Source organism: Anguilla anguilla, chromosome 12 (genome assembly GCF_013347855.1).
Source record: "Anguilla anguilla isolate fAngAng1 chromosome 12, fAngAng1.pri, whole genome shotgun sequence".
Lineage (NCBI taxonomy): Eukaryota > Metazoa > Chordata > Actinopteri > Anguilliformes > Anguillidae > Anguilla > Anguilla anguilla.
In genome coordinates this window covers 21718064-21743661 of record NC_049212.1, presented here as the reverse complement: position 1 = coordinate 21743661, position 25598 = coordinate 21718064, and the positions used below count along the sequence as shown (strand labels likewise).

Here is a 25598-nt window from a genome sequence, read left to right as displayed (position 1 = left end):
CCCACCGACAGGCCTCAGAGTCACTCACGGGCGTCACCCTACCAGTGCTGTGAATGACAGAACACACTGTTTCATTATAGCACGCATTACTCGGATTGCACAGTACTCTTAATTAAAGGCTGATGAAATCCAGTACCTGGCTTCCCTCCACTGACGTGCTGATAGATTCATGTGGATGTGGGTGCATGGTACAAGAATAAAATGTAACTACAAAAAACTATTTTGAAAATGTAAAGAACCAATGGCAGGAGAGAGAGGGGTTGCTCATTTCCCTTTATCTGCACCAGGTGTTTGTTCATCTGTATTTCTCGCCCTGCTCATCTGATCTCCTCCTGCTTTTCATAGGCTTCTAGAATTCTTTGCAACTTTGTACCACCACATTGTGACTGAAGAAGGTAAATTGGCCTTTTTAAAAAAATAAAAGCAAGTGGACATCTCTTGCCTTCTGTTGTCACTCATTAATATTCAGTGTGATGCGCAGAGACCATGTTATTTTTGTACATGTGCAAACTAGCCATGGCATCAGCGACAAGGATGCACTTTCATTAATTGTGGCATAACTGTAATTCAACCCTCCCTCAATTTGGTTAATGCGGCCGTGTATATTCACCGACCCTTCACAGCAACACGCGGGACATGTTTGATTATGCATTGTGTGGTAATTTCCATTATGAGTGTAGCGACATGTCCCCACACTATGAGTCACGCCCTGTCATGCCCCCACCTCCCCGCCCGCCACACTACGAGTGAGCCAGCCGCAAATGAAATACTAAAATCTCGCTCAGGCAATTAATCTGATGGGCTTGTATTTGCATATACAAATGACCTCTGCCATGTCTCCTCATGTCTAATGTCTGTGAGTGGCCACGCAGTCCACAGCGGCGAGGGAATACACACAGTCCAAAGGGTCCTTAAGCTGGGGCCATTCCAACCCTCCAGGTGCAGGAGGCTGTATTTATCCTTATGATTATAGTGCTTCCTTCCACCTGAACTAAATGGCTTGGCATTTTGCTGTGGTTTGACCTCCTTGTAAGTGGGCCAAACACGGAGACAGGGATCCGAATACCACTTGGCCGGGTCTCATAGCAGAGACATGCTGTAATAAAGCAATGAATGGTAAAATGGGATAGGGATGAGATGCCTTGCTTCACCTATCTTTTCTTTTCAGTGTTTTAAGAGACCTTCAGGCTCCGTTTCCCAGAATTCCCTCTCTGAGATGAGGTTTCTTTTTGTCCTGAATATAGAGGTGTGGGGTGGGGGATGGTGTGTGAACACAGGACGTGGCACAGTTTTCATATTAATGGTGCATTTTATTCCTCCATTTTAGTGTTATTTTCTCTGGGGGCGAGGCTGTCGGGAGGGCTGCTGGGGACAGTGTAATCTGATGGAATGCTGTTATTCACCTGCCACACAGCCCAGTGCACAGCTGTGAGAGACGTGCTCCTGTGTGACGTCCCCTCTCAGGAAAGCCGGAAACAAAGCCAAGCATGAAGAAAAGGACACAAATGAGTGAGAAATAAATTGATTCTGCGAGCAAACGTGCAGTACCGGGTCCGGCCACAGGGGGGATATATACGAACAACAGAATGGAACTAGAGCCACCTGGAATGGGAAAGCAGCGTTTTTAGTCGGCTCTTTTCTTTAGGTTTTCCGCTGCTTCATATTTCATAGCACCAGCTTCTGATCGCAGAGAGAAAGTAATTTAGAACTGGGATCCCCTACATAAGGATCAGATTGCTGGTTTTTAAAGTCATGCACACTTAAGTCATTACTTAGTACTGAGCTCCACAAAATGAGATTTGGTTAAATAATCTGAGGAACTCCGGCACACATTCTCTGTTACACACAAACCCTAAGACAAAACACTCAAACACACTTCCTCAGATGTACACACAGTATACACACTCTCACATTCACATACGCAAAAAAAACATCTGCAGACATTCTCTAATACAATCACAAAGCATTAACATCTGGAATGCATTATTTCGGCAGCTTCAGCAGTCGAACGTTCAGATTCTTTTGTGGTTTTACCATTATCACTTCCTAATCTGTGGCGACAGATTTCTGTGGTCAACACTGAAGTCAACAGCATTTCCATTTGACAGCTCTGAGAAGATTCTCTCCACAGACAAATAAAACAAAAAGTTTTAATAAATTGAAGACTGCAGCAAGTCCCAGTAAGTCACTCCTGTCAGGATAAAGTTTGACCAAATGTGCCACGACTAACTTCAAACATTTGTTATCTCAGACTATTTTTTCCTTTGGTGAAGTACATTTGCCCTTTAAATCAATCACTCATGTTTTCCAGTGGAATTTAGGGGTCATGTCCTTTTAAACACCTATTAATCTCTCAATAACCTAACATTTCTATCTCCACTTCCAACTTTTCACATCACATTCACCAGTCTCTCTCTCTTTCTCTCTTTCTCTGTCTATACTGTGACTTTATATCAAGGCTGTCTTTCATTTTCACTGAAAGTCTCCTTGGCATTTCATTATCAACTTAACTTTATGTGAGTTGTAAGCACCCTTTAAAAATATTTTAAAATTTTATCAACTATCTTACCATCATATAATTAATGCAATACAGAATGCCACAGTTAATTGTGACACAGCCTATTGTTTCTTGGAATGCTATAAGTTATTAAATTAGTGTCAAATAAAATGATGTCTTGATAGCTTTTGTGACATATACTGTATGATAAATTTGCTAACAGCCAGAAAGGCCTGCCGATGTTTTTAACTTAGCCCAACAGCAGTGTTGTGATAATAAATTAAACATGCCTCCAGTAACTGCATTTCTATAGAAAGAGGTCAAAAACACTTTGCAAGGTCTTGTATCACATATTTTATTGGTGCTAAAGTCTGTTATACGTATGCTCCTAACATTGTACATATTTGGAATATGGAAAGAGTACATATGCTAAATGGATAACGGTAACCTTTTAAAAATGTTGTTCTTAATTTTTAATTTCATCCGAAATGAACCTTACATGCACATTTGTTGTCATTATTATAAATATGAATATATGTTAGTTTCAAATATCACTGGTTGCTTCAGCTGCAACTGTCTTCTGCTGTTATATATAGCAGCAAAGAGAGAGAGAGAGAAAAGACTGTGGTGAAGTGAGTTTTATTTGGGATACTGGTATTTGACAGATATTCTATTTGAAAGCTTAGGATGCTTAGGGATCATCAAAAAAGTGCATGCCACAATCATTTCCAATGGATATCACTGCAAATATTTGTCAATAACATCCCATCCATATGACATGTGGATTTAAAACCTAGTGTATTATAAAGGGTCATGCTACAGTGATTAATTTTTGGACAAAATGTTTTAAAATATATTTTGGTATATAAAAATATTTATATATATATTTATATAAATATTTTTTTATTTTATTTCCAGTAGGTTTTCTCTTAACAAGACCTTAAACCTGTACACATTATAATGCATTTGGTTTTAGATCTATATGTCATAGGTTATTGAGCATTAGTTCACTTTACATTTATTTTATTTGTTGTAGCTCGACCAAGAAGGTATGTCTTTAATGTAATTGGGTTACAGTTGTTTGTCATATGGATGGGAAGACTTGCAAATTACTTTTTAAAAATCTCATATACCTTAAATACACTTTCTACAAAAGTAAATAGCCCTATAACAGAAAATGTGACTGAAGACAATTACAATCAATGGCTGATATGATGGTAACAAATTTGAGCGTGCTTTGGAGATCATCCCAGACTTCTGCAGCATTAAAACCACATGCAGTTTTACCCAGATTGGAGGATAGACAAGAATTTTGCTGTTTTTAACTGAAACACTTTTCTAATCATAAATTTCTTCCAGCACATTTCTACTCATTTATTTCACCAGGTTGACCTTAGGGTTAGGGTTCAAATTAGGGTTCATTTAAGGTTAGGGTTAGGAAAACAGTAAGCCCAAAAGTTTTCACTGGAATCATGTGTACCTAAAAACTATAAAAATGTATAATATATGTATATCAGGGAAAACATTTTTTAAATGACCTCAAACATGTTATTTTTCATTTGTATTATTTTATTCATGATATTTACTTCATTTTTCATTCATTTTAAATGAATTAAAGGTTTCATTTAGGTTTTTTTGGGTTCAAATTAGGGTTCAGAAAAGGTTAGGGTTAGGAAAACAGAAAATCTGAGTGTTGAGTCAAGTTTACAGTTGTGTTCAGTTGAAGAAAGGTTAGGAAATGGGTTTATTATTCATTTTGGATGAGCCAAAAAATTTCCCTAGTAGCATGTTTACCTATAACCATACAAAGATGTATAATATATGCATATTTTTTCAGGAAAAACTTTTTTTTTTTTACAAGACCTCAAACATATTATTTTGCATTTGTAATGTTGTATTCATGATGTTAAGTTCATTTTTCATCTATTTTAAATGGGATTTTTCATGTTTTCAAATGTATCTAAGGCGTCAAATAGGGTTTAAGGAGTCAAATTTTGGTTAGGGTTAGGAAAAAGGTAAGTCTGAGGGTTGAGGCAAGTTTACAGTTGTGTTCAGCTGCTTGAAGAAAGGTTAGAACATACAAATGCAAAATAATATGTAAGAGGTCATTTAAAAAACAATGTTTTCCTTGAAAAAAATGTACATTTATTATACACTTTGTATGGTCATAAGCTGCAAGCTCCTGTTATCCCCCGTATACGTTATGTTAAGTATGCAAGTCAGGTCTTTATCACAGATCAGTGTTTAATCTTGTTTTCATTTAAGCAACTCAATTGTTTAGCCACAGATTTTTTTTTTTCAGTGATCAAGTATGCTTATGCAGTAAGTTGTAGCTACAACATCCTGACCAATGTGTCACCAATTTTCTGCCATACTATTTTTCAGCTGCCGATGTGATTAATCCCAGGGTTAATATATGTTTTATTACAGCAATATGACACCATTTATCACAATAGTTTTCAATACAAAAAAATGAATATATATAACTGGGAAACATGACTTTCAATGTTAACATGATGGAAATAAAGCAGATGCAGAGGTCTGAACTTCAGACTCAGACATAACAGATGTGTTTATTTACAGAGATGCATTTTGACACACTGGCTGGCTTCTTCACAGAATAATTCAATGTTGGTAGAAATGTTTTGTGGCTAGTGGGAGGCTATGAAACTCCCTCACACTCACACACACATCATACATGCATACGCACAAATGCATGCACACAGGCATAAACATAGGCAGACAGGAATGTGCACACGCATACAGCTCTCACAGATAGAGAAACATGCACGCACACATTCACTTAGCAACAGACAGACATGCACACAGACAGACAGGGGACACCCAGTCAGAGGCTTCAGTGGGTGTTAAAGATCATCTAAAAACAGTGCGAGTATGAGTCACAGAGCAGTACTTCCTGGAGACGATGATGCTGAATTACGTAGGGAAAATGACAGCATAGCACACACAAACAACATTCTGAAGGCCTGTGAAAAGAGGCCTAATTTCACTTGTTGGGAAGGGACTCTGACTGACAGGAGTGAAATACAGGCACTTCACACCATGCCTTCTTATCCAGTTTTGCCTGTCAGTCAGTCTCATCTAAAAACATTGAGGATGACTATCTGCCCTCCTCTACCCTCCACACCATTCAGATAGTGCCCCACCTCCCTCTGCCCTCCTCTACCCTCCACACCATTCAGATACTGCCCCACCTCCCTCTGCCCTCCTCTACACTCCACACCATTCAGATACTGCCTCACCTCCTTCTGTTCTCCTCTACTCTCCACCGAAACAGGGAGGAGGAAGAAGAACTGATGGATGAATGGAAGAGAATGAGGTACAGCAGAAGGGTGGAGGAGGTAGAAAAAGAAGAGGAGGAGGACCAGTTGAGAAATGTTTCCATTTCTCCAAGCAAGTCTTTGTGTGTGACATGTAGAAAGAATCAGCCTTTCACAAACATACACATGTACAGAAGCCCAAAGGAACACATAACCCAAACATATAGAGAAACGCACAAATACCATATTTCACACAAACAGAAATGTACATATTCAATCACATATATACTCAGAGAAGGAAACACAAAAACATTCAACCTTAACGCCTTTTATTTTATTAAACATATCGGGTGATTTTTATTTACATATAGTAAGCATACATGGTTGCATGAATGTACAGTACTATATTCTGTCTGTTCAAACTGTTGTTTGACCATTTTAAGAGTACAGCTATACTGTTCACACACTTGTCTTAGATGATAGAAGATCCTGCAGATGATTGGACAAAAATACATGAGAAACAGGTAAATAGAAAGGAAAAAAACATGAATGTGTGCAGTTTGGAAAATTACTCAGCTAAACTGGAGATCTTTCCTCCAAGAAGTACAACAGACAAATATTTACTGTATAATATTTCCTCTACAATATATGAAATATATCTAAATTGTACATTTCATACAGGCATGGTATTTCTACATGGCTGTACTTAATTACATTACAATTTACACATTGAAGTCTTTTGGTTCAGAACTCCTGTTGTGAAATTTAAAATAATGTTCGGAGCCACCAACAACAAAAAAATTATAAGACTTGGCAAACAATGACACCTTTGTTCTTTAAACAATCACACACATACCCAAACAACAATACTGATTGACTGGAGTCCTACAGTTATATTTCCTGGTTCATGGCAACCAAGATCCCCCCCATGGGCCATTGTATCCATACAAAAATGATTTTATACATGGTATAACAGGGAAATCAATTATGATCACTTCCAGACACTCCATATATTGTGACCTTTATTGTAATGCAAATGTTTTGTACATTCCACACTAATATGCATGGAATTGCATATTTGAAAGTGCAGATAAATGCTATACCTGTATTAGTAATCCATGACAAAAATATTCCTTATATTATATTATATCACTTTTCATAAGGGTGCAGGTCACACTGAAAGGTCACAGGTGCAGCGACTCAGGAAACTAGAAGTCTAAATTAATTTGCAGGTAGGACCGAAGGCCAGCCGGGGCACGGATAACACGCTTTCTTGAATGCTGAAGTATTTTTGGCATTTCAAGCCACATACACTGCGCCTATTGATGGCAAAGATGAATTTAAATGGCATGGATTTTTATATGGTGATCTTAAATTATTTTAGAGGATGGCTGTCGTTACGCTAACCGACACGTTGTACATTTCAAAAACAATTCAATACAGTGGATGGTGCAACAACTGCACATGAAGCCCCTAAACATTTCATAGAGGACAGGCATGTCATTACCATATGGCTGCTCTGGAAGTCACCAGTGACTTTAACAGAAGTGCAGATGTTGTGATGTCATATATAACGCTCCATGAAGTAACACACAAAGCAGAGAGTTGTCTTTACGGGAAATGCTATTCAGTTTTATTCAGGAGGATTGCCAATTTTGAGAGGTAATGTTTTCATAATATAGTGCCAAGTCTCAGAGGGGTAATTATTTATTTACTTATATATATTTACTGAGAATTGGATAAGTAATGACAGTGGTTTTGAATACCGCATTTAGGCCTAGATTAAATCTAATTTTGAAGGGCAAAGCACATTGCGGTAATACAAATATAAATAATTAGTGACAGTTCATATATTTTTACTAGATAATATTAAAATATATTAATATATACATTATTCTCAGTAAATTATAATAATTAATTGCATAAAAAGAAGTAACTAATTAATAAGCAATGATTTCAAATATGTGTTAAGGGCCAAAGCAGATTGCATTTAAAAACATAAATGTTTTTTTGTTTCATCTGTATTTTTGTACACTTTCAATTAAGTTCAGCCATCACAAACTCATTATGTTGCTTATCAACAACAGAAATAATATGAGACTAGCTTTACTTGAAGCGATAATAAAAATGTAATCAGATTAAATGCAGGCTTTAATCATTAAAGACACATCCTTGCAAATATGCAGCATAGTTAAAGTGATTGCTTTCTTTTTCTACAGATCCTCTATAACCACAGTGGGCTGTGTGCGGAACACTAAAATGTTTAATGTACAGGTAGTGAACAAAAAAGGGAAAGGCAAAAGCATTCCAACAGTGACAAGTTTTGGTGGTTGTGGAAAGTTGTGGGGCTCATTTTCCTGGCTTGGTTGCCCTCACAGCCTAACAGGCAAAACTGACGCCAGTCGGTACAGCATTTCCTGCCTGCAGAGGGGCATCTTTCAAAATGATAATGCCAGCATTTACAGAACATGAGTAGTCGCCCAATGGTACGATGAGCATGACACTACTGTTATCCACGTCACCGCCTTTTCAGCCACCAGAGCCAAATGCAATCAAGCATTCACGGTTCATCCTGAGATATCCTGGTCACACACTGCCACTAATTAAGCATTCCTTGACTGACTTTCTCATAGAAGAACTGTGTGTATTCCTTCAGAAGAATTCCAGATGCTAGGAGACTCTAATCCACATCGTATGTAGGCTGAACTAGTCACACATGGCGACCCAACACCCTATTACTGGACTTTACATTGGCACGTCCATTTTCTGTTCACTACCTGAATTGGAATGCAGTATGTAGCTAGTAGCTACATGCTGCTGACAGAAACCTTTCCTTTTTGCCATGTTGCACACTGTAGCAGGAGGCATTACGTAGCTAAATAAATGAGCTTACTGCTTTTCAGAGGGTCTGCCCCCAACATACACACACATTCACATTATTTCCTATTATCTACCATCAAGGAACAGGAGGGAATGAAAGCAAAGGATACATGTGGTATATTCTTTGTTGGTTTATCACTTCACTTATTGCTTAAAACTTCAGATGGTATAGAAATTTCATATTGTACAATGTTATTTTACAGCACGTCTCCAGCTCTGACAGAGGGAAACAGATCTACACAGCAGTAAGCTTTTCCGTATTGCTGCCATAGATATGACATCATTATTTATTTATGATTGGTAAGAAACATATAGATAAATAAACGAGTACAGTCTAAAATGTGAGAGACATGGTAGTCAGAAGGGCACACATCGAGCCGAAAGTACTCCCCACCCTCTTCTGTGCGATGCTACGCTAACCCGCACACAAACGCGGTCTGGACCGAAATAAGCACGTCCCTTTGCGCACAACACTGTTTCTATTACTTTTTTGTTTTTGTAGTCATTTTATTTTGGTAATAAGAAATGTCTGGTTGTTGACACAACAGTGCAGTTATCTTTAAGGGAGACCAGCACACTTCATAGTGATCTGCTTTAAATTCCATCTGAATATTTTTTTAATGTCCAATACTGTTCTCCTTATTCCTCATTAATATGCTTTGACTTAATTGATAATTAAGGCATTTTTTAAAATCACATCATTGCAAATCCAGGAAGTGATTTTGAAGACATAACTCCTGTCTGTAGATACAAACAATGAAACACCAACTAAAGGTTTTAGATTTTGTGTATCATGTTACCAGTGACTTCAGTTTTTCCAAGTGTCTCTTGTCAACTGTGGAACAGCAAGGGGTCCTTGTATCGCTCCTCTGGTAAAAATAAGATTTTAAAAAAATATAGATTTTCTACGCAATGACTCCAGATAAATGTTCTGTCAGTACATTAGCTGTAAGGGCCATAAACTTAATGAGCTCTAATTTTCTCAATTTCTGAATACTTCTTGCTGGAGAGAGAGAGAGAGAGAGATAAAGAGAGAGGGAGAGAGAGTCTATTTCATTATGAGTAATAAAAATGTATTAATTGGTTCATTTATGTATATGCAATCTTGATACTGAGAAAAGTGGCTTAGATTAGAAAAGTGAAATACATTCAGTCTTATGATGCATAACATAATGTAGACAGGAATAGCCTGGTTGTGTAATCTGGTTTGAGTATCGCTCGACGGGATGAATGTGTCTGATATTTTGAGGCGGGGGTTTTGTGGGGGAGAATGTGAAAAAGCATTGTGCTTTCTGAACATGACCTTCACTGCCATCTTGCAGAAATCCAATCGCCAACAAATAAAGCTCAAATCCCAAAGGAAGAGACACATTAACCTCAACGATATATAATAATAAATATGTCGAAAAACAATAACTTCAATTATGGGTTTTTTTTTCCTGCACCTCATAACCTCCGGATAGAAAAGTATCGATCTTGACAAAAAAATCTATGACTTTGTCTCTCAGTATCTGTCTCACAGATATTGACACTTCAGGTAAGTGCAGAAAATGTATTGGTACTCACACAGTAACACCAAATGGCGTAGTCTCATTCATTACCATGTAAAGGGAGGGTGACTTCTGGGCTTCACACACTGAGCTGCCTTCTCTGCAAAGTTCAAAAAGCAATTTGGCAGAGTGCACACAGCTACTGCATACTGTAGCTAAAATTAAGGGAAAAGACCAGTTTAATTGGATCTCTAGGGTGAATTTGTCCCAGAAATCGAGAGGGATTTCTCCGTGGGGCAAGCAGCAGTAGCTGTGGGAATCGTGGCCTGTGGTGAAGCAGGAGAGACACTAATATTGTTTAGACACAAATGGCACAGTTGTTTTTTTTAATGCTGTAATATAATTCCACCAGGACTGGCAGGGCTTATTCAATCTCAGGCACAGCAAACAGGAATGGTACAAACTGTTCTTGGTTTTCGATTCAATCCTGTGTGAAAAAACAGCATACTAAGCATACCTGATATTAACTTTAATTATACTTCAGGTATTCTTAAGAAAAAAAATAGTATACTTCAGGGAAGGCATACTTCAGCATACTCTTTTTTCACATGGGATGTGACACAGGATAGGTAAATTTGCCATCTGATCTGGCCTAATTCCCACTGGATCCTACTACAACTAGCCTTTCTTGAGTTTTTGTGGGTGACATCAAAAGCCAAGCTTGAAAGAAACGTGGAAACAAACAAAAATAAAAAAGCTGAGCATTTCAAAATCCTGACCTCTTGGCATTCAAATTCCCCTCTGTAGCTCCACCCCCAAAACAATAGATGAAGAGCCAGTCAGTAAAAGGAGGCAGGCAATAAACAGACAGACAGCTGGACAGAGAAGCAGCCTGACTGCTGAAAGCAGGACTGGAGGCAAGGGGGTGTGCTTGAAAAATCCCCCTGGCCACTCCCGCTGTAGAGGGTTAGAAGGCACAAAATTATGCAAATAATATTTTACACCTGCGATGCTGAGAATTTTACACCTGCGCTGCGGAGTACTTGGACACAGTCTGACATGTTGTAGGGCAGAAGGCTTCGTTTTTGTTATTGTTGCTCTCTCCAGTGACCTCTCCATGTTCGCTCTTTCTCCCTTGCCCACTGCTCAAACTACCTGCCGGCAGCTGTGCGTCTCTGACAGCACCGGCTCGCTGAGGCAGGGAGAGGCTGGACAGCCCCCGTCATCGCGGTCGACGGCGCTGTCTGCAATGCTGTCCGTTACGCTGCCAGCAGGGCGAGCCTCTCTGAAGCCTCTCTGAAGCAGGGCTCCTCATAAGCTGGTCTCCCGGAGGAACATGGTGCCGATGCTGTAGGAGACCTTGCGGATGGGAGCGGTGGAGCTGGACCGGGAGCTGGCCAGGGAGGAATGGCTTTGGGATTTTCCCGCCTCCAGGAAATAGCAGATTCCTGGGATCTCCTTGGGAAAGTTGTCAGGCAGCTCCTGGCGAGATCGGGGGATGAAACTGAAGGCCCGGTCATCCTGCAGTAACCTGAAGGCAAGAAGGGAGGGAAGGTGGTAAATAGTATGACATCACCCTTAAGAATAATGAGCGCTGCTGTTTGATGACATCATTCATAAATGTGTAAGCAGTGTAGACTAGAAGATAGCAGGAGGGTGCATAACAGGAAAGTTGTAGGTTTTAAGCCCACATCAATTTCAAAAGAAGTTGATGTGGGCTTAAAACCTACAACTTTCCTGTTATGCATTCACAAATTCATTCACATCATGCAAGAAAAGCACTACAAATAAAGTCATTATTAAAATGATTATTAGTAAATCCAGGCTCCAGCTTTATACACTTGCTTGGATGGCAAGCTGCCAAAATTGTTGTGTAGATCCATTCATTACAGCCTAAGGAATAATTACAGCCCTGTATTGCTTCTCTTGTTAAAATTGGTTGGCATTGACTAATTAGGTAACCAATACAGTGCAAAAAAAACAAAACAAAAAAAAACAAAACACAAAAGCCAACACCAAGCAGAAAAGCAAAACATTATGGCAACTAACATTACCCACAGTGCCAAAATACCACAGCAAAAAACATTAGCCACAGTACTAAAATACCACAGCTGCCTGACCACAGAACTAGAACACCATGTGTACACAAAGTGTACAGCCAAAAAGCTTTGGTAACCAACAAAGCACAGTTCAGTCTTCAACCAAAACCAACAAAAATGGGCACCGAGCCTGAGCACCATGGCAACCAACACTGCAGAAACTCAAAATGTAATTACTGTACAACTAACACTGTACACACATCAAACCCATGGTGATTATCACAGCGTAGAACCAAAGTATTTTATTGTAATCAACACATTGCAGAGTCAAAACACCATAGCAACCAACACTGAGCTCAGAGCCAAAACACCATGGCAACTAAGACAGACTCCAGAGCAAAAATACCATGGCAACCAACACACAGCACTGAGCCAAAAGACTACAACCACCAAAACAGTGCAAACATCGAGGCATGAATAAAAACATCATGGCAACTAACACTGCACACAAGAACACTGTACGAACAGCCGCTATAGCAATAAAGAACAGAGTGTCAAAACACAAAACAATGTTCAACAGGGAACACAGTTTCAAAACCCTATAGCAGCCAACCATGCTGAGGGCAAAAATAACACTGAGAGGTTACCCTAGCCGCCTCCCAAGCACCCATGTTCAAACTCACAGAATAATATTCATTACAGATACTCAATATGGATTATTTCTCAAATTATCATTTAGAGATGCCCTTATCCAGAGTGAGTTATAATGAAAGAGAACACAAGTGCATCCACCAGAGTTATGCGAGCAGCAGGGCTAGACCTTGTTAACAACATTCCCAGACCAGCAAGTGTATCAAAAAAAGCTAATTTAAGTTCACTTATGCCCACTTAAAACCATGAAACAAATGGTAGACACCTTCAGCTAATATCCATATAAATCTATAAAGCACATTATAATAATCCTAAAATAAATCAAATATAAATTATTGAATTCCAAGATGAAGTGCAGAGATGCTTCATATCAAACAAACAAACAAACAAACAAAACAAACAACCCCCTCCCCTATATGCATTTTGTTCAAATACAGGTTCTAACACGGTGATGAACCTGTAAAATTGTTGTGTATTTTACCACTATGGTAATAAATGGCACCAATGAAGAGGGAGTACTTGAACAATACAAATAAGTATTGTTGCCATAGCAACAATTTTGACTTGCTCACCATTTCAGCGCAGACGTGCAGTAAAAAGAAAAGACACACTGAAATTGAATTTGACGATATCTTCGTCAGCTTGTGTGCAGAGTGAAAAACTGGTGGAATATGCTCAATATCTCAGTTACAAAAATGTGTGTAAATGTAACTATTTTATTTGAAGTAGGGAATGGCACTGAAAGCACTGTGGGATGCAGTGTGAACACACAGTTACATCTCCAGCAGGACTCTGGAGCAGGGTGCAGGCTGTGTGCAAGCGGAAACGGGAGCCTGGGATAAGTCTCAGACCAAACAGTGAACTTCCGAACACTGCCACAGGAGACAGCAGCTGGGTCTCTCTCTGCTTCACGACCAGAGAGCAGACGGGAAAAAAAGAGCCACCACTTCAGATGTTTTGTGTTATTTTGCGACAGAAGCAACAAAAGTGCATCCTTTTTTGGAGGGGAATGTGCAGTTGGGTACGCGGGTGGTCTCTCCACCAGGGTTACACAGCAGCGAGTTCCTGAGTGTTAATTAAGCATGAAGCAAACAACGGGAGGGTGGGGTGTTCCGTCATTACACACAAACAGACTCCAGAGCTTCCCTGTGCCTGCTTAGCTTTCCGGATTCAGCCCAATTCCAGTATTCAAGAGTCCTGCGGCAGCTTTTATCGCATAGATTTAGTAATGTGCTTGTGTGACGTGGTTTCCATTGGATATAAGATGGGGGGATCACTGGAGGACAGCGAGAGAAAAGCTCTGACGCTCATCTCTCTGCAGGAAACATCACAGCAATTACAGGAGGATCCAACCCCCAGGGCTGATCCTTGTCCAATCACACGTCAGTAAGGAAATCAATCCTCCAGTGCGTCTACCCCACCTCCAATGAATGGCCATTCGCAGGTACAAAGTGACTTTCACCCAGAGGAAAATATTCAAGCGCTCCCTCACCCACTCTCTTTCCTCTGCCCTTACGTTCTTCACACTTTATTCTGTGTGTGTGTGTGTCTCTCTCTCTCTGTATTTTCCCTCATCTCTCTTTTCTCTGTTCTCACAAGTTTCACATTCTCACTACACTCCAGTGCAACTGATAGCAAGGGATATTCAATAAAATTGGATATTTTTCATAAAAAGTGTGACATAACAGGATATAAAGAGGTGTCATGCACACACTCACAAACACACACAGACACACAGACACCCACACGCAAACACACACGCACACACACATACGCGCACACGCACACACACGTACATACACGCTCAGACTCACACACACGGGCGCGCACACAGAGACACACACACATGCACACATACACACACGCACACACATCGGAATCAGAGCTGCATTGGCAGCGGCCCTGGTCGTGTTTCAGTGGTGGATGTGTGAGTGTGCAGGTCCAGAGCTGGATGCGTCACACGTTCACTCTGACCCCTGCGGCTCCGCTAGCCACATTGATCTGTGGAAAAACACTGAACATTTCTGCCGGTCGGACCGCTGACCTGACGCACACCGGTCCATTTTCACAAAATAAACCAAGCTTGGCTTTCCGTTTCATTCCAAAACAACACCTGTCCCCTGTGCTGAATGCAAAAACAGACCAGATGTCACCTTATAAGGCAATACGATCCATGGATATACCATAGGAGCTCTGCTGGGACTCTTTATAATCCCACATATCATCTTTACAGCTGTATGTCTGCCGGGAGCTTTGCATAAAGCTGTAAGCTGTATCATGGCTTACAGGGTAATGCATGCGGTGTGCAGATTACTGCGCTGTCTTTGTGTGTTAATCTCATGCTGAATACATGGAAACGGCCGGAACATCATCGGTGAATCGGGAGAAAACAGGTAATACGGCAGCCTGCAGCCGGCAGTCACAGCCTGCATAGATACTGTGTTCTGAACAAAGCGTCCTTATTTAGAGAGAGAAAAACGGTTTCCTGTTTATCCAGCATGACCACACTTGCAAAGCAAAATCACAACAGCATCAAGGTGGTGCTTTTCTAGAGAGAAGGCTTCCAGAAAAACTTGATGTCTTTGGTGGTGGGGTGCTGACTAAAGATCTTAATATCTATGGGTCAACGCCCAGCAGGTTACAGAGGTTAACCCGGTGTGGTATGCTTACAGACATAGCGCAAGCAGCTTCATTGGTGTACTGTTTTGTTATGATTGTGCGTTTGTTGACTTGGGTTTTCCCTTAATCTTTTTTGTACATATGGGAAAAACGTGCAATGGTTTTGGGAGATTCATCGACAGTCTTCTACACTATAAATGCGTATAGCTATTCAACTACGCACACTTTTTCACCATTGTATATTGCCATTATTAACACACTGTACAATAAACTGCATCCACTTTAACCAGGCATTTCTCTTTGATTCTTACAACAGCACAGCTAGCAGTTTTAAGGTCCAGACATACACACAGAAGTCAGGATATCTGCACCCCGTAGCCACTTGCCTACACACGAGTGTCATAGAAGGATACATAATTGCATTTATCCAGGCTACACAAGCCAGAGGCATGTCCTCATCTGCCAAGACAGACAGCAATCCGTGTAGAGCCACGCCACAGGTGGAAAGCAGTCTCCTCTGTCTATGCATAACTGTTATCATTATTTTTGAGTCAGATAGAAAAGATAACATTAAATGCATCCCGTTTCAGTAGCACCGGGTAAGGCTACACACGTTCCTTCACCACTCAGATACTTCTGCTGTTTGGTGTATCTGAGGGGTTTCTTACAGAACTATAACATAAAAACCTAAGAGAACAGAATCACGCAGACCCACAGGCTGGGCTGAAATAGCCCAACATGGATTTTTGTATCCCTGTCACATGCAGATAATAAGGAAGACAACAGAAAAGGCCTGACAAATAGGTGTGAAAGGAGTGTTTTCAAGGACTCAGGCCCTGTTCACACTTACTGGTGCGTGGTGGGACTGACGTTGATGCGGCGGGGGTGGCTCCCAGACTCAAACTTGCTGGCCAGGGTCACGTTGTTCCCAAAGAGGCAGTACCGTGGCATCTTGACCCCCACGACCCCGGCCAAGACCGATCCAGAGTGGATCCCAATCCGAAGCTGAACAGGGAGGGAGAAGAGACAGAGTAAGAAGAGAGATGGATGAGTAGGGGAGCTGCCAGCTAGGGTGAAGGATAGGGAACAAGGCCTGAAACAAGGTCAGCACTATCAGTTCACGTTGAGGAGGTCCAGTTTCTTACCTGAAGATGGAACCAACTATTAGGCAAGATGGTTTTTGAATATTTATTTTTTTTGGAATATTTTTTCAAAAGTCCATGTTCGAGAACTCCATTGCTTTCAATTACCATTTAAGATTATTTCAGTTAAAAACATTCTACAGTAATCACATATCTGTGATCTTACGCCATGAATGGTTAAATCCGCTCAAACAGGCAGTGTTAGGGATGGGAGTGACCTAATGGAAACTAGTTAACCAATGAAGGCTAATGAAAAAAATGCTACACTGGTGGCAGCGCTCATCTTTAATAACACATGCCTCTGGGGGGCTGCATGTAGTCAGAGAGAGACGCCTCTAATGCGTGAGCCAGGGGTGGAGCAAGGACACACGAGCGCGCCCGATAGGTCCCTGTGGGGCTTTGTCTCATCTGTACACCAGTGACCCCGTTCGTTGGCCGAGAGAAATTCTGTGCAGTGTGTGATTCGGCCATTGTCTCCAGCATCTGCTGGAGGTGTGGGGAAGGGTGGGGGGGACACTCCACTCAGATCCCTAATGGTCCACTTTAGAAACGCTTTGCTGAGGAAAGGACCATGAGTGGATGCCAGCGCACATGGCGCACTGGGGGTAACCATGGGAACCATGGTGAAGAGGCTTCAGAACACGAGTGAGAATCGGGCAGCATCACTGTGAGAAATATCACAGAGTGTTGACTGTTCTAATCACATCACAACGCGGCATCGCTGAACAGCGGGAGTGCAGCTCGACCACAACGCTCTGGAACACAACAAACCAGGGCATATATGCTACAAAATGACACGGCAACCTAATCTCACTGACCAGCGCCTGCCATTATCAGTACCCGGTCAGCTAAGATACCAAGCCTATCGGGTCTACCTATGGCATATTCAATTACCACATATACGAACAAAAAAATAGATAAAACGTATTTGCCAGGCATTAAATGATTCAAATGATTAATACAATCAGAATCACAATCACAAAACATGGTGTGACAACACTGCTAAGACATTCTGGATCGGAGAGTCTTTATGAGCAGGGGTATGTAGCCACGGGTTCGTTTCTGCTGAAATTCCTGCAGAAGTGAGCAGTGTTGCTAACGAGCGACAACTTGGGCCACAGCGCTCATGACGGAGACGATTATCCGGGCAGTTTCTCCCTAGCCGCCCTACAGCAACGCGCCATCGATGAACACAATAAACCACAGCATGCTGATTCCACTCTACTGGAAAAAAACCCATCGGAGGGCTGTGGAAAAAGCTCCATTGTCGATTCTCCCCAGTCACGGTGCAACTGCAGCTGATCAGGTCCTGGGCGCCGGTTCAAAGCAGCTCAGCCCATTCAGCCTCTGCGGCTCACTCAGAAGTGCCCACACGGGCCAGGCTGCTGGGACCCGCACAGGCCAGGCTGCTGGGACCCGCACAGGCCAGGCTGCTGGGACCGCACAGGCCAGGCTGCTGGGACCCACACGGGCCAGGCTGCTGGGACCCGCACGGGCTAGGCTGCTGGCACTCGCACAGGCTAGGCTGCTGGGATCCGCACAGGCTAGGCTGCTGGGACTCGCTCAGGCTAGGCTGCTGGGACCCGCACAGGGAAGGTCGCAGGCTCAGTGGTCTGCTGGTGCTCAGAGGTGGAGCGTACCTCACTCTGAGGCTCTAATGGCAGTGCTGAAACACAGGCAGGTTATATATATTTATATAACTATATATTTGTCTATTATGAAAGAGACCGCAGCATAAATGACATATGTTAAAGTTTCTTACAAAAATATCATAAGACACCAAGTTAAAACACGTGTTACGAGCGGGTGAACGCACCATGGGTGAGTCTACGAATCACGGGTGAGTCCTTGGGCACAAGGGAGAATCATGTGTGGGACACACTACCCTGCCTGCTGCTCAGTGTGTGGGTCTGCCTGGGACACACTAACCTGCCTGCTGCTCAGTGTGTGGGTCTGCCTGGGACACACTACCCTGCCTGCTGCTCACTGTGTGGGTCTGCCTGGGACACTCTGCCCTGCTGCTGCTCACTGTGTGGGTCTGCCTGGGACACTCTGCCCTGCTGCTGCTCACTGCTTGGGTCTGCCTGGGATACTCTGCCCTGCTGCTGCTCACTGCTTGGGTCTGCCTGGGACACACTGCCCTGCCTGCTGCTCACTGTGTGGGTCTGCCTGGGACACTCTGCCCTGCTGCTGCTCACTGTGTGGGTCTGCCTGGGACACTCTGCCCTGCTGCTGCTCACTGCTTGGGTCTGCCTGGGATACTCTGCCCTGCTGCTGCTCACTGCTTGGGTCTGCCTGGGACACACTGCCCAGCCTGCTGCTCACTGCTTGGGTCTGCCTGGGACACACTGCCCAGCCTGCTGCTCACTGCTTGGGTCTGCCTGGGACACACTGCCCAGCCTGCTGCTCACTGCTTGGGTCTGCACTGAAACCCTCATCCAGCCAACGTCCAGCTGCACTCGAGCAGGAGACATCAGTGGTTAATGAGGGGCAATGACAACCCCAGAAATCAGTGCAAGCACTTCTCCTCTCCCCACACTGTGAGGTGAAATAGGGATGAAGAAGACCACTCCCTGAGCTGCTGGGGAGATGTCTAAGTACCAGGAATGCGTTTAGTCCCAGATTATTTTATTCCCATAATCTGGTCAATAATAACTATAATAAATGACAAGGTTCCTGGCCAGTAACAGTAGCTAACACAAAACATCAAGATGCCCTATGCAAGGGAGCATACCCATGTGAAAAAATTGTATGCTGAAGTATACTATTTTATACTTAAGAATACTAATAAGATTTCCGTTTCGTTCTCTTTGGCGGTACCAATGGCGTAAAGCAGTAATTGCAGGTGTGTTTTTGGACCTCACTTCCCAGAGATCCAACTGGATCCAACCAGAGTCGTCTGTATGACGTCAGTCAGTTGGCACCTGGGCCACGCCAACTATAGCACTTACTATTCACTGAATAAAAAATGGTTGTTATAAAAGTAACGTTATGTACATACTCATTCATTGTCTAACATTAGGCTAACTTAAGCTGTCTTTACACTGCCGAGCTGGGTTAAAATGCCATAGCAGACATGGGGTAGAATGATGAATTTCCACAGACGTTCTTTATCCACCTTTTGCCTGGTATGAACATCTTTACACTGCAGAGAAGAATTTGCGGGATTCGCTGTGGCTCGTGCAATTATGTATCTTGTGCACAATAAACAGTCTTTCTCGTGGATGATTGTTGTGTGAAATTTTTGAAACAACTGCCTTGCAAAATGTTACCGCTGGTGTTTCTGTTCGAGAATAAAGCTGAGCTGGGTGTTAAATTAGCAATCAGAACAAGAATAATAAAACAAAAACAAAGGCGATTTCATCAAAAAAAGGCAAGGCTGAAGGAACATATGAGGAAGCATAATAAAATAATAACTGCTGTATTCTTTTATTTAGTTTTCTCCGGCTTGACATCTTTACACAGAAATCAGACCCGGCTCTGCTCCACCTATACCCCGGGTTAATGCTCTGTGTAAAGACGGCTTTATTCCGATCATTATAATATATTGATGAACTTGATGGCAATGTAAATAACAGTAACGTTAAGGCCAATTCAGATCAATGATTCGCAACGAGACTAAACGGTTTTAGAATGTTGCAGAGAAAACTGCAGTGGTGTGAACTGGTTAGTTGCAGAGCGTCTGAAGCCGTTGCCTGGGGTCTCAAAAGACCCACCTTGTCAAACTGACAAGTGCAGTTAGAATGTTTACAATCAGACATCTTGGAATTTTGCAAGTTGCATCCAGTCTCGTTGCGAATCATTGATCTGAACTGACCTTTAGTTAGCTACATTGCAACGTTGCAACAAGGTAGCATTGCATTCGAGAGACGTTTTGCGAGGTCGGTACCAGTCGGTAGCATTAGCTAGCGTTTTTGCTAATTGTTAGCTGACATTAGATTGTGTTAATTAGATTAGCTAGCTAGCTAACACAATGTTACCTGATATGAGAGATGGCTACTGTGCGCAACTTTGTCTAAACTAATGTTGCCTTTCTTGACATGGTCCGGGAGCTAGCGTTAGCTGAGCAAATAACTAGGCTATGTAATTTAGTAAGGTTACATTGCCATTAAATGTAATACTAAATCTACATCAACAAATAATATGACCTCTTATGTTACACAAAAACTTTTTAGGGTTCCATAACCCCCCCTTTCTCTGTTATTGTAGCGCTAGCAGACACCGGAAAAAACAGTACGCCGCTCACACACAAGTGAGTTGAAGAGCGAGCCTGTTGCGTTAGCTCCGTCTACCTTCTCTGGCGGACCAACCACTGATGGGTGATGGAAAACGCGTCACTAACTATGCGCCGCTTGTGATTTTTTCCCAGGAATGTCGCCACAGACACCCAGTTCTTTAATCATAAATTATAATAATAATAATAATATAAATTAATATAATAATAGGCTCAATCACCATTGTGTTACCTAATTCGGCGATAGATAGTGACTTAACAGACATTTATTTGAATGAAAATCTTCGAGATTATTACTTTAATACAAAGATAGCACACAGTCAATACTGTCCTTTAACACAAGGAAGCAGAGTCCATACTATCCTTTAATAAAAAGGAGCAAGGTCACTACTGACCTTTAATACAAAGAAGCACAGTCAGTGCTGACCTTTAATAAAAAGGAGCAAAGCCAGTACTGACCTTTAATACAAGGAAGCACAGTCAGTAGTGACATTAAATACTAGGAAGCACAGTCAGTACTATCCTTTCAAACAAGAGAGGCACTGTCAGTACTCTATTTTGGAGCATACTGTCTACACACAAACACAAGGGATCTTGTCAGTACCTTAACACAAGCGTGCATCCAGTCAGTGAAAGAGAAAAAGAATGTCCCCACAATGCCATGTTGCAAAAAAATGCATTCGATTCACAAAAAAAAAAAAAAAACAACCACAAGAATATCCAACAGCAATCCAAACTCTTTTGTTGTGTGTAAACTGTGTAACAGACTGGACTGATAAACTCCGCAGCGTCACTGTCTGGACAGGAGTGATAAGTGCCCCCAGATAAACTTGAATCACCTAAATCAAGTAAACACCTTTAAATGTCGATATAAAATGTGCTGTGACACAAATGATAAGGTGCAAAGCAATATTTCCCATAGACATACGTTTCTATTTTATATACAGAACCTCAGAATTAAAGCTGCCTGATAAACTATTCACAGCATTCTAGAATATTCAGGGGGTAACTTCACTCAAACCAGGCCTCTATCAGAGCCCCACTCATCCAACAGCAGAGCCTGGCTCACCCAATACAAGATTCACTCAGCAATATTACTGCCCAGTACCACATACTTTCTCACCAAGCAACACTAAGAAGTGAAATAATTCCCCAACAGCAAAGTCCTATTCGTCCAATGGCAAATATCTACCTCACAGTGCCTTCCCATCCCCAAAACTGGCCTCCTAAGTGCATGTCTCGGGCTGTGCTCTCCTTATGGTAGAGCAATCATCCTCATCTTACGCATGACCCTTAACCACACACTAAGGTCTGCCAGCCGACATTCCTGCTCAACCCAGCCTTTTGAAACCCAACCTTGTGATTACACGCTCAAATCAAAGGTAAGCCTATTGAACCAAGGGTTACACTGATGAGTCAAGACCAGGCACCAGGCCATTGAATTAAGAAGAAAGGAAAATAGACACTGAGATGCCATAATGGATGGCTAACCCAGGTCCTGGAGAGCTACAGGGTCAGCTGGTTTTTGTTGTTACTCGGCCCTTAACTGATTAATTAAAGCAGCTGATTACACAGTGAACTCACCTCACCTGGTTACTTGGGTCTAAAGCAGATGTTGTATTTAAGGTGCAAACAAAAGGCAGCAGTCCCTGCGGCTCCCCAGGACCAGGGTTGTCCACTCCTGCCACAATAGGTAATGAGATATCTCTACAGTGTGAATTATTGAACAAACAAAATACAGGTATATGCCCGTTGGAGGACACCCAGAGTCCTTTCATATTCACAACACACGATATTCACCATTTTCTTTCCGCTCAGTTTTCCTAGTGCAGCAGCACTGGCTCCTTTGGAAAAACGTTCATGGGAGAGCATGACTCAGCTTTGCGTTTGAAGGGGCCACAGTGCTTCATAGAGATTCAGCTTCCCTTTCCCACAAAAACTGAAGCTAGAGAGCAGGGCTGCAGGCCAGAGACGCTAGGCCACGTTCTATTTCTGTAGAATCAGCCATTGAATAAATCAGAACTCCAGGCAAGTAGTCAAAATAACCCTAATACTGCAGACACTCAGTTCAGTTCAGAGCTATGTCAATGCGTAAATATAACATAACCATGGCATGAACTGTAAATGTAACGCTGCCTACTTTGCAATGCTTTGCTGACCACAAGAAGCAGTTTCAACGCAGCAATTTAATTTTATTCAAAATGCAAATAAATTGTTGGTCTCTTGGTCCTGATAAATCACTTGATCTCCTAAATCATCGCTGTCTCTCTCGTGCAAAACTTTTCCATGCCTGCGTTATGATCCCTACAGAGAACTGTGGGACACATCTGCCACCCACACCTTCAGGGTGAAGGTCACAGCACAACAAACGCTGCAGGTCCTGACAGACATGTCAGGTTCATGCAGGAAGTTGCCATAGGGACACGGTTACCTTGAAACCATTCGGTCCTCTTAACCAGAGAGCAGCCAACATAATTTTTAGAATGAATAGATAAAAGATTGCGGTCACACCCCTGGATTCCTTCATTCCAATTCTATCCTTTATCTTCCCATTTCCTGTGTTGCTTCCCTTCATTATCTTTTCCCTCTCCATTTGTACCACCATCACTCTATTCCTCATATCATTCGACCTACATCTGGCGCAGCATGTCCATCTCCCTCTATCTAGCTTTCTCTAGCTGACTGTTCATCCATCCATTTTTCATTTCATCTATTCTCTTTTTCTACACCTGACTGCCGTCCTCTTATTTTTTTCCACATCTTTTCCCTTTTATCTCTTGTATCCCTGCCCCCCCCCCCCCCTCCCTGGGTCTTTCTCTCCGTTTTCCCTCTCTTACTTTCCCCATACACTTTCTTTACCTCCCACCCTGCTGTCACAGGTTGCTCTTTTTTGATGTGCGGCATTTCTAAGACAGCCCATGGAGCTGCCCTTTGGCCTGTCTCTGTGAAATGTCATCTCTGCAAGGCAACATAAGGAGGATAAACAGACAAATAACTGAAGGAAATCCTGCAGACTTTTGAACTGTTAAACTGCAACATTGCTTACAGTATGAGTCTGTCCATGCTTAGGAGGATAAACAAGGCAAATCGCCCCAAATCGCTCCAGTCTAGCCTCAGACTCAGGAAGGAACAGCCTGGGCTGGGTACGGAGATGCAGGCACTCTTTGCCACTGTCACATCAAGAATAAAGAACAGCAACTCCACCATATTGCAAAATCATGGTGTACCACCAAGTAATTCCTACAGTAGCAATGTAACCTTATGATTAACATTACAATGAAAACCCTTGCCTTCTTGCATGCTCTACATTATTTAAAGACAGATTAACTCAAATCACATGAATAAAATTGGAGACAAAGTCCACAACCTATCCCATGATAAGAAAAGATGTAATTGGACATTTCACAGCCTTTGTAACACTGGCCATGACTCAGTAATATGCAGGGTGATACTGCAGGAATAAATAATGTTAATATTAATGGCCAATTACCTGAGATAAATTTGGTCCCAGCAAGGAGTCAGGCAGAGAATGACATTACATCACCTTGCCTTACCTTGAGCAAGGAACATTCCTCATTGTACCATCTCTTTTACTCAAACATGTTCCACTGGTCATCTTTATCAAAGGTGCCAATAAATCTGGACTCACTTGACAGAGATTAATTCAACTCAGTGAAAAATGACAAGATTGGCCTGAGAATCAAAGCCCATCTGAAAAGCTGTGTGGGACCGCTCACTAGAAAGGTGTATGTAATGAACTATGCATTTATTTTTGACACCTAATCAGGGCTTTTACAATAAGGAAAAGCTGTATGTTCTTGGAAGCTTTAGCTGCAGTTGCCCTCATATCCAGCCAATGCTGCTAATCTAATCCACGTCTAATCCAGCTGCCTTTCGCAGCTGATCCTGAATCTGTAAAAATATTTTACACTAAATCCTCGGAGCTAGAACTGAGGGTAGGAAAGCTGATCTCATATGTGCTGGAAAGAGCTTGTGGGTTTGGGGATTGAAACTGTCACCCTCAGGGGTACAGTGCAGGCGACCGTCTGTGCCAGGGCCGTCTGCCTTGAACACAAGGTTGGTGATAATTCAGCAGTGCCAGAACAATGTCGCCCGCTAACATTCGCACCCCTGTTGTCATGCCGACAGCACTGTCAATCATTCGTCCAATGCCGCAGGGGAGTGGAGGAACATGCGCTCATAAATAATAATCACCCACTTTCTGCTCTGCCTCAACAAATTTGCGTATGCAACGCAGGGCATCCGCGACCCACACATAAGTTACGCCTCTGATCTGTGCAACATTCTCTTAGAGGAATAAAAACGTCCAGCTAATGAAACATTGTTTACAAGTGTTTGGAGAAACGTACACCACCTCAGCCACCACTCCCCTGATAAACATCCATCTCTGGACTGAACCAATGCACAACAGTGCATTATTACCAGCACCACTGTAATACAATTATCTTAAATATTTTAGCTAAATAAACAACAATCTCTATGGAGCAAGGAATGGACAGAAACGGGGGAGAAAGAGAGAGAAAGAGAGAGAGAGAGAGAGAGAGAGAGAGATGGGAAGGTATAAATACACACAGTAAATGAAGCCTGGTTTTATTTCTGATTGCCAAAGAATCTCCAAGCAAAAGTGAATGTTCTCCCATTGAGCAAGGAGCATGTCAGCTCTTAAATTTGATTAAATCTGACTGCACTGCACGGGTTCCTCAGGTCCAAACATCTGGGCCAGAGGCTACAAACATAACGATTA

At 42.1% G+C, this 25598-nt stretch overlaps 1 protein-coding gene across 1 annotated transcript in view; it reads right to left on the bottom strand.

Moving 5' to 3' along the window:
* Positions 1–6090: 6090 nt before the first annotated feature.
* The window catches only part of gucy1a2 (guanylate cyclase 1, soluble, alpha 2), a 47824-nt gene continuing 28316 nt past the window's right edge, over positions 6091–25598 (bottom strand). The window contains exons 7-8 of the mRNA XM_035384497.1: positions 16308–16462; positions 6091–11679 (exon numbers count right to left, since the gene is read on the bottom strand). Of these exons, the coding sequence (XP_035240388.1) occupies positions 11460–11679; positions 16308–16462 (375 nt within the window). The 3' untranslated portion in view covers positions 6091–11459. The remainder of the gene's footprint in view (positions 11680–16307; positions 16463–25598) is intronic.